Source organism: Syngnathus leptorhynchus, chromosome 3 (assembly GCF_054491065.1).
Source record: "Syngnathus leptorhynchus isolate UIUO chromosome 3, UIUO_Slep, whole genome shotgun sequence".
Classification (NCBI taxonomy): Eukaryota; Metazoa; Chordata; class Actinopteri; order Syngnathiformes; family Syngnathidae; genus Syngnathus; species Syngnathus leptorhynchus.
Window position 1 is genome coordinate 6,160,943 of NC_141197.1, and position 10,866 is coordinate 6,171,808.

Here is a 10,866-nt window from a genome sequence, read left to right on the forward strand (position 1 = left end):
TGCAACTTATACTCTGGAGCAATTTATGTGTGAAATCATTAACACATTATTATATAATTTCACATGTTATTTTCACACTAAACCGCAAGAGAGCGCTCTGGCCTGTGTTGGTAAGTGTTTTAATGAGTCGACGTAGAAGAGGAAGCGCCGCATCTTCTACTTTCGATGTAAGCGGAGTGGTTTAAAAGTGACACAGAGGATAAAAATTTCATTGGATTTAATGATTTGGAGTGACACGGATGGTTTAGTAAACTTATCAGCATGTTATGTATGCTATAGTTATCTGAATAACTCTTAATATGTTACGTCAGGCACGTTCTCAGTTTATTTATTGTTTATCTATCATTTAATGTTAGCATACCTTACATTTATTCAGCCTGTTGTTGCCTCTATTCTATTCTTATTTTAGATTGCCTTTCAAGATTTTATCAAATACATTTCCCCCAAAAATGCGACTTATACTCCAGTGTGACATATATATGTCTTTCCCTTTCTTATTATGTATTTTATGGCTGGTGCGACTTCTACTCTAGAGCGACTTATAGTCTGGAAAATACTGTACATCCAAGTTGGAAGAAAATTGTAAAACGGATGATTTTGACTGTTCAAACTTGCATACCATTTCGTGGATTTTAACTTGCATGGGTAAATTTCATCTCCCTGCCTTGCTCCCAACGGTGCTCATTACAGTAAACGATTGTCTGGTCGACTCTTTTCACCGTTGGCACTTGTCTGTTGAGTACCATGAATCATATTAGAGCGTTTGCCATTAAATAAATAAGCTATATAAATAAATATATAGAAATATTTTTAAAAATGTGTGATTGGCCATTGTAGTGCAATTGCCACGGTTATTACTGATTTAAATATGACAATCGTATCAATAATATCTGCACCATATGTAGGAAAACTCACTGATAAATTACATGGCTACTGTGCTTTCTTTGTAACTCCTTCCCTTTTATTTGGAGTGAGCTATCAACATGTTTCCACTTTGAACAAGAATTTCCAATTGAATTTCTAAATTCTAAATTGAAGTTCTAAATTGTATGTTGTAAAAATCACTATACCGTAATTTTCGGACTATAAGTCAGAGTATAAATCGCACCAGCCATAAAATGCACAATTAAGTGAAACAAAACATATATAAGTCGCACCGGAGTATAAGTCGCACTTTTGGGGCAAATTTATTTGTCAAAATCCAACACCAAAAACAGACATGAACCAGCAACAACAAGCTGAACAATACGGTATGCTAATGTGACATATACACAAACGAGGAGCTGAGAACGGGCCGGACATAAAATTCAGAGTTATTCAAGTATGTATTACATAAATAACACGTTTATCAAACCATCTGTGTCACTCCAATTCATTAAATCCATTGATCGTTCTTTATTTGAACAATGCCGCGTATACCCGGCATATACTGACATCGGACTCGTTGTAAGTTGCATTTCTAATTATTCCACAGACCCATATAACAATATATAAAGTATATTTCAAATAACTATCATATTAAAACAATATTATCAAACCATCTGTGTCACTCCAAATCATTAAATCCATCGATCAAATTCCTCGTTCTTTATGTCAACAACGCCGCGCGTGTGCTGCAGAAATCTAGTATATAACTATATTGTAGCGTTAACAAAGTACCAGGAAAGACGTGGGTTTGGTAAACGGCTCTTTATTTAACAAAACAAGAGTTCAACAAACAAATACTGAACTTCCAGCCACGGAGGTGGAAGAGAGCTCCATAAATAGGACCGGGCGTGCGTAAAAGCCATGTCCGAGCCCCATCCACCTCCCCGGACAGCCACCCGGCCGAGCGTCGGCCCCCGGATTCCATCCACGGAGGTGAAAGAGAGCTCCCGTCGAGAAGGACCAGGCGTGCGTAAAAGCCATAATAGTTTTTCAAAACTTCTGTGTCACTCCAAACCATTAAATCCTTCAAACTCCTCGTCCTCCGTGTCACTTACAAAGCCGCTAATGATGCCGGTAGTGCGTAGGGCCCTTCGTAATCTTCGTCATCCTGTGATCGAATCCTCTGCCCTTTACGTAAACAAGCGCCGCGCGGCATGGGTGACGTCACTTGCAGTTCAAATGACAGTAATCCCTTGCTACATCGCGGTTCGTTTATTGCGGTTTCACTACAACCGCAGATTTTTGAATTTTGAAAATTTGTGAAAAAAATCACATATAAGTCGCTCCTGAGTATAAGTCACCCCCCCCCCCCCCCCAAACTATGACAAAAACCGTGATTTATAGTCCGAAAATTACGGTATAGTTTTTCAACTAACTTGTAAAACAATACAGTACTATGCTGTTTTCGTTGCACGCCAAACTGAGAACCAGTTTGCATACCAAACTGAGAAATTCATATGAAGGGATAGGCACAATCAACTGAGAAATTCATATGAAGGGATAGCCAAGTACTTTTTAATGACCTCTTTAGTGAACCGCAAAGGAGAAACAGACGAATGCTGACAACAGTTATGTGGTCATTTAATCACAACAGGTACAGCAGGGGAAATCAGAGCACAGACAATGGGCCTATTCTGGTATACAGTAATCCCTCCTACTTCGCGGGGGTTACGTTCCAGACCCACCCGCGAAATGGGAATTTCCGCGAAATAGAAACTAGATTTTTTTGAGCTATTCTTGGAAGATATTCTATTTTTATCGCTGACATCAACCAGCTCGCTGCTAGGGGACTTTCATATCAATGGACTGTGCGCTCCGCATTCATGCCTTAGCGACGAGACTAACAGTGTATTGCTATGTCCAGATGAAGGCCACCGCCGGTGGAGAGTGTTATATCTTTACTATTTTCCAGGTTCTGATGTAGCAAGCATGGTTCGGACAACGACGTGATGGATACTGCTTTATTCCTTTCATCACAGTCAGTTCACTGGCCGTACATCACAACACTGAACGTCCCCGAAGCTCCCCCTCCCACATCCGGGGTTTTCCCACTACGGAACATGAGTTAGTCCAAAATATACAACATCTAAATATACAACAGAGAGAACGCCCTGAAGTCACATGTGACGATAAAGTATACTGTACTGACTCTTTAATTTATTCATTTCAAAACAAGAAAACGACTTTTAAACATAAGCTATCATTATTAAAGGAAAATGAAGAAACTCAAGTGGCCGCGAAACCTCGTGAAATGATGAAATTTCTGCGATAAAATCATTAATTTATTTTTGAAAACCCGCGATACAGCGAAGCCGCGATAGTTGAAGCCGCGAAGTAGGAGGGATGACTGTACTGGCGTCCATGCACTTGGCGTAAAAATGGGCATTTCAGTGCCTGTGTAAGTCTTTTTGGGGCCATGTTGTGCCTATTTGTAATGGCTGACAGGTCTGGACTGCTGGCTGGCCAGTCTAGGACTCCCACTCTATGAAGCCATGCTGTTGTGCGTATAACACAAGCAGAATGTTGCTTGGCATTGTCTTGTTGAAATAAGCAAAGACATCCCTGAAAAAGACAATGCCCGGACGAGAGCATATGTTGCTCTAAAACTTGTATTTTATCTTTCAGCATCATTCATGTGTAAATTACACATGCCATGGTCACCCACATACAATCACAGAAGCTTAGACTAACAACAATCCAGTTGGTCCGTTTCCTTTTTGGCTCGGAGGACACAATGTCCATGATTTGCAAAAACACTCGTCAGACCAAAACACACTTGACCGCTTTGTTCATCACAAATGATCATAGGCCCAGAGAATGTGGCAGCGGTGATGATGTAATCTCATAATTTCTTGCAAAAATGTAAATTGAGAAATACTGTTTTCAAACTGCACAATTGTTCACAAAGTTGACGGTTCACTTAGCAGTGAGGATAAACCTTTGGGCATGCGGCTCACCCAATTTTGACATTCACCTGATCAGCTGTGGAATGTTTAGTAGTTAAGTGGCATCTCTCCAACAATGAGCTATCATCCCCTTGGGTAACATTTTCAATGTAATTCATTTAAACGAATGAATGTCAAGGATCCAAAGCTCAACTAAAAATGCATTTTGCTTTTTGACACTGAATATGCATCACAAACTGTAAAGTACAGATTACATTTATTTTTATTACAGAACGATTGCTCATGCTATACTGTACAATACAAAATTTTGTTATTTTTAAAACAGAATTAAAACCTGCAACCAGAACGTACTGTATTAATATTAATCTCCATGGGGGTGCTTTAAATTGCTATCCTCTGATTTTTAACCAGGTTTTGGTTGCTTGGCAACAGATATATTGCAGTCTGTAATTCACAGCTTTCACACATCTTGCATTGTAAACAGCAGCAATGAGACTATCTTAAGGGTTTTATGACACGGTTTTTCCCCCCAATGATCTTTGATATACTTTGATCACATTTACATCATTTGGGATGGAAAACTTTCAAGATGTTTTACATGTTTTTCAATACCTCTTATGTAAAATGATTAAATTTCTCATTAATATTCAACATGTAAAGAAACGTTCTGCTTTTCTGCGTAAAACACCCTTCCAAGGTCAATAAAGATGCAAAATTCCAATTTAAATAATATCTGTAATATTCATATTAAGGATTCATATGCAAATATATATTGTTGTTTTGATTTGTGCTGTACTGGCACAGTCAAAAGTAATATAGCCACAACTTTACTGTCAACTGAATTAAAAGTTTATTTATTTATTTATTTATTTATTTATTTATTTATTTATTTATTTATTTATTTATTTATTTATTTATTACACATTTCCATCCGTTCAGAGACAAGATGCTGATCTCAGCAGGCATGCTGATTGGCCTGCTGTGCATGAGCCACGAGAGCGCTGTGATGGGTTTCGCTCGACTACCAGACAACACCGAACTACGGTCAGCTTTCTCAGTCTCACGGACCAACAGCATGGAAGGGGGACCCAAGATGACGGTGACCTTTGACACAGTCTATGTCAACATTGGTGGCGATTTTGACCCAAAGACTGGCTTGTTTCGCTGTCGCATTCCTGGGGCCTACTACTTCTCCTTTACAGTGGGAAAGTTCCCTCATAAAGACTTGTCTGTGATGCTGATGAAGAATAGGAATGAGGTGCAAGCCATTGTGTATGAAGAGAATGCTGGAGAGGAGAGGAAGGTAGGTCAGCGCTCTGGCACTGCAGCATAGCAAATTTGTGTATAAAGCACACTGCTGCGCTGAAGAGGAATGGCAGCTACTGCTAAGAGAAGGCAGATCAAAGGTGCATGTACAAATCCACACACATAAGAAATGTGCTTTCACTTGGGTGCCTTGAAAGGCAGCTCAAAAGTGTATGTATAAACACACTCACATAAGAAATGTGCTTTCACAGGTGCCTTTAAATATTTTTTCATTTTTTCGGTTATAGAATATATATTTGTTGCAGTTGCAATCCTTGGAGATTAATGGAACACTCATTATATTCATTCATGACCCAAAGGATTCTCTTGCATTGAAAAAAATCCTTATGAATAATCTATAGACCATTCTTAAATGGATATCTTTTGCTATTTGCTTTGGTTTGCTATCTATTATAGTCATGAGAATACAGGGATAACGTCTTGGTGAGTTCCTTTTTCTATTACTGTAGAACAGTAGAAATTTGGAGAAATATTTCAAATCATAACTCAAGGGGTACTCCAGTTAAGTGTTTATGAGTTGGGGAACACATAGCATACTATTTGGGAAAAAGCTATTTCAATTATCACAAACACCCTAAAAAAAATACCTTAACGCATATGTAATTGTAATCTTATAGTACAATAATTACAGTAAGCTATATTTGTGAATAAAATTTGCTTTGAGAGCAACGTGTAAAATTAAAAGAAACCTTCATATTGTGTACTGCATTGATAATTATGTAATTCTGATTTCAGAGATGCATTTAATGTTATCATTAACAAATCTGATCTTTAGTGTCATTTTTTAATTGAATATACAACTCAAAACGTACTTTATATGGAAGGAGCTCATCTTTTCTCCTTCTCCAAATTCGGTCTACTAGTTCTTTGCATACTGCAAATGCACCTACACTTCAGTCCTTCAGTCCTCCATTCCAAACATTTTTAGGCTGGGAGCAATAGAGGATGAAGTTGCTTTACCCTTTATCAACTGCAACAAATCTGTCACAAATTGTGTCGATTGATGGTTGATGTAAAGGAGACCACCCATGCAAACTTTGCTTTCTTTAGGTACAGAGCCAGAGTGTCATGCTGCAGCTGGAGTTTGGTGACAGCATCTGGCTCCGCCTCCATGGCGATCCTCGCTATGCCCTCTATAGCAACACTGGACACTACACCACCTTTAACGGTTACCTCATCTACCCAGACACCTACGACTACCAGACAAATCGCCCGCAGCAGCACCGCCCTGTTTACAACTCCCAACAGGCTCAAGAGCAGAATAGTAACCAGGCTACAGTGGATGTCGGATCTGATCTGAAGAACATAGTGGGCGAGAAGGAGCCGTATCAATACGATGAAGAGGAGCGAGAGGAGGAGGAGGAAGATCCACGATCTGCTTTCTCAGTGGGTCGCACTCAGAGTATAATAGGAGAGAATCAAGCAGGTATGCCACAGCACCAGCCGGTCAGCTTTGACACGGCGTTCGTTAACATCGGTGAGGACTTCAACGTGACAGAGGGGATTTTTATGTGCCGTGTTCCTGGCACATACTATTTCTCCTTCAACGTGGGCAAGCTTCCGCAGAAGACGCTCTCCGTCAAGCTGATGAAGAACCACTTGGAAGTGCAGGCAATGATCTATGACGACAGCCACGGAGAGAAAGCGCTGCAGAGTCAGAGTTTGATGCTCTCGCTGAAAACAGGGGACACAGTGTGGCTTTACTCCCACCAGAGAGATGGCTTTGGGGCGTACAGCAATCACGCCAAATACATCACCTTTACGGGCTTTCTGGTGTACCCAGACTTTCCTGCCACTAGCACCACCACTCAGTTGCATGTAGAAAAGAAGCCCTAGCCACAGCAATTTGGCTACAAACTAAAATGTTGAAGGTGGAATTCATGCAAAATAATGGGCATGAATGATTCTTCAAGGCTCCTCCATACTTTCTCTTCCTGTGAATTTCCTTCGGTATGCTACAGAGAACGGATTGAAAACGGATATGAATTTCCGGAATCTCCAGCCTCATGAAATGAGATCTAACCCCCCCTCCGCCCTATGATTGATAGTGAGGGGTTGGTTGAATATGTAATGAATATGATCATTGTCTTTAGACCTCATAGACAAATTAACAAAACACGGCTACATTTACTTCAAAGTGTTGGTTAATGTGTGTCAGATGTAGTCCTGTAACTTTACGTTGAGCCATTGGTCATGCACAATCAAAAGAAATGTGAGCCAACCTTTTAAAGGGAAAGTCAAGTCAACATTTCCTTTAAAATAGCATGTTCTTTGCACCCCCACCAGCGTAAATATATTCTGAGTAATGTTGTATTTGTGGAATATTAATTAATCAGAAAAACCCATCTCAAGGGGCGGCCAGTTTGACTTGTATTGTCTCTTGGTGTCACCTGAAAATGACATCACAATGTCTGATGGTTCAAATAATGACTGTCATGGCTCACATGGTTTTTGGGTCTGGTCAAGTGATGTTCCTGTCCAACTTCCTCCCTCCTTTCTCCCCTTTTAGCAAGCTTAGGGACTGCCGTGAGAAACCACTGTATATAATTGTCATTTTTATGGTACAGTTTTTGTGCTCAATTCTGTGACGTGAATGTGATCATATTCCACAAAAGCAATATCAATCAAAATACCGTGTTTAGGCCAGTAGGGGCACATAAAACACACTGCAAAGATTTTTTTTTTTTACTTAAAAGAAAATGGTGAAAGACAAAGTGTTTGTTCTACTTTAAATGAATTCTGTCTCGTGTTACTGACTGTAAGTATCCTTCCTAATTCTATTTACCGAATTATTAAAAGACAATACATGGACTGTTTTGTTGTTGTTGACATATTTGGTCATTCCCATTTCAAAGCATCACTCACACTGAAAAAGCCACAAGGGCAGCTGAGGACAAAACTAACTTTCTTTTAAGGTTTAGTACAAACACCATATCCAACCCATATGTGCTGTTGACCACATGCCAGCACTGAGCCTGAAGGAAGGGGCACCATAATTTGATTTCTAATTCTGGCAGAGTGTAATTTATTCTTAAAATGAAGACCACTATGGGGAAAATTAAATTTCCTCTTCTAGGCCACTTTGATATGCATGTCAGTTTCATTATACACTGCGGGGAGAAACATGATGCCGTTGGAAATTGTGATTACCCTTGACATTGTGAATTTATATACTGTATGTTGTCTGAGAAGGCCATGATGTTTTTCTGATGAAAACTTTTCTGGTTTTCATCACAGTCATAGGTAACAGGATAGCAAATTATGAAAGAGGCCACTTTATATATGCTTTAATGAAATACTTTTCAATAAATAGAAATGAAATCATTTATTTTCATTAATATATGAATACTTTTCGAAAATACTATTCAAGTCTGCACTGTCAATACCTTATTCCAACTGGTTCATCGCCATTCAATGCCCCACTTAAAACCAGAGCTCAGATAAAAGCAGTTTCTATCAACTATCCCTCAACTACTTTTGCGATATTCTTCTACTATATCGACCCATCTCAAAAACCACCTCGTTAGAGTGCAAAAATGTTAATGGCAATATTTAGGAGGTTCTCTGTATATCCCTTTTCAGTTTGCTGTGGCGCAATTTGCATTTTGCACATTTCACTGAGAGTAATGGAACAAAACAGCGACTTTGGATGGTATGATAATGACTTTCTAGAAACAGTCATTTAAGAGCATGTGTGCACATGTGCACGCCTACACACGCACATATCGTATGTGCACCTATTGCAAGCCCACTGAAAAATTTCTGGCTTTACACTTGAATAAACATTTTGTTCATATAAAATGGTACATACAGACACACACACATATGTGTGTTTATTTGCAAACAAATAAAGTCTCTTAGGCCCAACATTTCTTTTCGTCTGACACATGCAATAAAAATGTAGTACATGATGAGTGTCAGTCTCCCAATAGACCGCCATCCACCTCAGTGGTGTTGATAAGCATTTTTCTAAAGGTTACTTTGACTCAAAAAGTATGTCGCAAGCTGCAGCTCATTCATTTGTGTGCTGCCTTTTTGTTGTAATGGTTTCAGCCACATAGAAATTACAGTTGACAATGGTTCTTTGTAAAACTTCGCACCACTACCCAAACATGGAACATTTATGAAAAATGTTAATTAATCCATGGTTTGAAGTGACTTCATCATTCTTATCTGAAACTTCCAGTGGCAGTATGAGATGTGATGCATGCATGTAACTGAAAAGTCAATGAATTGGGAAAAGACACTGTCACTGCTTTCTTCTTCTCTCTATTATTATTATTATTATTATTATTATTATTATTATTATTATTATTATTATTATTATTATTATTATTATTATTATTATGCAGTCATCCTTTTCCTATACCGCTTGTCCCATGAGGGTCGCGATTAATATTATTATTATTATTATTATTATTATTATCCTGCTATTCCTTACATATTTTCTATCCATCCCTCACCATGTGCCAAAATACTCATGCCTTCCAAGCTTCAGTTTCTTCATTTAAAAAATTCAAAATTTTTTCCGAAATTTCACACTATTGATCCAAAAATTCTCATCCTGAAATTCACATTCGACATAAAACATTTACATCATTATTGTGTTTGAAATTTTCAACGTTGCAGAAATTTATATATTATATATATAAATTTATATACTGCATTCCCTTATTATTATTATTATTATTATTCAAAAGTATAATCATTGTCACTGCTCTGTTACTTTATAATAAAAGGATTACAATTATTATAATAATGTATTAAGAAGACATGGACACACACATAAAAAGGGACTTTGACTCAAGAAAGACAGCTTAGCTCCATCTAAAATAAAATCACAAAATACATTATGAACCTTGTCTTATACGTAAAAGTGGCTTGTCTTTTAGCTGATGAATTTTTTTATAAATGTGGCTTGTCTTTTAGCTGATGAAAATTTTGACCAATTATTACCAATTATTTCACCATTCAACAAAATAAAACAATTTAAAAGATGCATTGGTTTGATTGGATGGTCATTTTATCTCTGGATAAAGAAAACAGACGGAAGCAGCAGTGCTCTGTTTCAAATGATGCTGTGGCGCTACCTTCAGGACAGTTGCCGAAACCACATTGGTTTTGTTTTTCAGTTGCCTATAGTAATTTTTATTTCTTCAAATACTTCAGTTTAATATTGCAAACAACTTCACAACATACAAAATGAATAATATTAACCCAGAAACATATCCCATATTTTATATATATATATATATATATATATATATATATATATATATATATATATATATATATATATATATATATATATATATATATATATATATATATATATATATATATATATATATATATATATATATATATATATATATATATATATATATATATATATATATATATATATATATATATATATATATATATATATAAACCCTGTGTGGAGTTTGCATGTTCTCCCCGTGTCCGCGTGGGTTTTCTCCGGGCACTCCGGTTTCCTCCCACATCCCAAAAACATGCTTGGTAGGCCGATTGAGTACTCCAAATTGCCCCTAGGTGTGAGTGCGAGTGCGGATGGTTGTTCGTCTCTGTGTGCCCCGTGGGGACTAAGCGGTTCAGAAAATGGATGGATATATATATATATATATATATATATATATATATATATATATATATATATATACATATATACATACACACACACACA

The 10,866-nt window shown here is 37.5% G+C and overlaps 1 protein-coding gene across 1 annotated transcript; it reads left to right on the forward strand.

Annotated features, from left to right (window-relative positions):
* Positions 1-4,776: 4,776 nt before the first annotated feature.
* c1qtnf4 (C1q and TNF related 4) lies at positions 4,777-7,939 on the forward strand. Its single transcript, XM_085907823.1, has 2 exons — positions 4,777-5,136; positions 6,210-7,939. Exons 1-2 carry the CDS (start codon positions 4,780-4,782, stop codon positions 6,993-6,995), a joined length of 1,143 nt encoding a protein of 380 aa, XP_085763949.1. The 5' UTR covers positions 4,777-4,779; the 3' UTR covers positions 6,996-7,939.
* Positions 7,940-10,866: the final 2,927 nt, after the last annotated feature.